Source organism: Octodon degus, unplaced genomic scaffold, assembly GCF_000260255.1.
Source record: "Octodon degus isolate 3935 unplaced genomic scaffold, OctDeg1.0 scaffold00010, whole genome shotgun sequence".
Classification (NCBI taxonomy): Eukaryota; Metazoa; Chordata; class Mammalia; order Rodentia; family Octodontidae; genus Octodon; species Octodon degus.
In genome coordinates this window covers 21582230-21583922 of record NW_004524586.1, presented here as the reverse complement: position 1 = coordinate 21583922, position 1693 = coordinate 21582230, and the positions used below count along the sequence as shown (strand labels likewise).

Below are 1693 nucleotides of genomic sequence, written 5' to 3'. Positions count from 1 at the left end.
CTTCTTCTTCTTCTTCTTCTTCTTCTTCTTCTTCTTCTTCTTCTTCTTCTTCTTCTTCTTCTTCTTCTTCTGTACCAGGGATCAAACTCAGGACCTTGCACTTACCAGGCAGGCGCTTACGCCACTGAGCTATTTCCCTGGCTAAAACATTTTTTTTTCCTGGTACCTGGGATTGAACTCAGGACCCTGCACTTGCCAGGCAGGTGCTTATTCTACTGAGCTATCTCATGGGCTCTTGAGACTCTGTCTTGAGGTGAAATAAAAAGGACTGGAATGTAGTTCAGTGATAGAGTACTTGCCTGGCATGTGCCTCATGGACCCTGGGTCTAATCCCCAGGACTGCAAAAACATTAAAATTAAAATATAAAATGAAGGGCCACACTTCTAGGTGAAGAGCGTGGCTTGCAGATAGGGATGTGTCAGCCTGCGGAGGTCAGTGGTGGCTTCACGATGCCAGGCTTCACCTGGTTTGTCCTGGTTCCTTCTGCATGTGCACAGTACATGATACAGACATGGACACACACAGGCACACGTGCCTCTGCATGCACACACCACACACATGCATGAACACACGCAACACCCTCCTGTGTGGACTAGTCAAGGTTCCCATGATCCTTCCAGTGGGATGTCTTTTATTTTTCTATGTCAAAGGATTATTAGTTGGAACCTGCTTTGGCTATGGTTTGAATGTGTCCTAAAGTTTCACAGGCTAGAATTTGGGTTTCACAGTGGTAGTGCTGGGAAGTGGTGCAACCCTTAAGAGGCAGGGTCTGTTGTGAGGTCTCTAGGTCACCAGGGTATTATTACCCCAGAAGAATTTTTTTTTTTTTTGCGGAACCAGGGATTGCACTCAGACCCTTGTGCTTGCCAGGCAAGTGCTTATTCTACTGAGCCATCTCCCTAGCCCAGAAATTTTTTTTTGAGATAGGATCTCACTGCATAATTGAGACTGGCTTTCAACTCATGGCAATCATTCAACCTCAGCCTTCTAAGTGCTGGGATTACAGGTGTGTACCACTATACCCAACGGGAGGAGATTAATATAGTTGTCTAGGGACACTGGTTAGTCTAAGGTACAGTAGGTTGTTATAAAAAGAGTGAGCTGGGGCCGGAGAGATGGCTCAGTACAATAAGTGCTTCCCTAGCAAGTGCAAGGGGCTGAGTCCAATCCCCGGTTCTATAGTTGGGTGTAGTAGGGCATGTCTGTGATCTGAACACTTGGGACACTGAGGCATGAGGAGTACCACAATTTTCAGGTCAGCCTGGGCTATGTAATTGAAGTCAAGGCCAGCATAGCAACACTACACAGCAAGACTCTCTCAAATAACAGAGAGGTGCTGTCTTAGTCCATTTTCTATTGCTATAAGAAAGCACCAGATATTACAGACAGAAGAGAGGCTTACTGGCTCACAGGTCAGGAAGCTGACAGCCCAAGGCCAGGCAACCCATTGGTTCAACCTCCAGTGAGTGCCTCTGGCTACGTCACAACATGTCAGATGGCATCATGGAGGTGAGTGGATAACAGGCAAAGGTCACATGGTGAGATGGGAAGCAAAAGGGATTCAGGGCTCAGGCTCGCCAATTTATTTATTATTTGTTCAGGTACCACATGGTCCACCTTTTCTTTTTTTTATTTTTTTATTTTTATTTATTTGAGAGAGAGAGAGAGAGAGAGAGAGAGAGAGAGAGAGAG

The 1693-nt window shown here is 46.0% G+C and overlaps 1 protein-coding gene across 1 annotated transcript in view; it reads left to right on the top strand.

The window, feature by feature from the left end:
• Window positions 1-1489: 1489 nt before the first annotated feature.
• The window catches only part of Htra1 (HtrA serine peptidase 1), a 54611-nt gene continuing 54407 nt past the window's right edge, over window positions 1490-1693 (top strand). Inside the window, exon 1 of the mRNA XM_004625746.2 lies at window positions 1490-1510. Within this exon, the coding sequence (XP_004625803.1) occupies window positions 1490-1510 (21 nt within the window). The remainder of the gene's footprint in view (window positions 1511-1693) is intronic.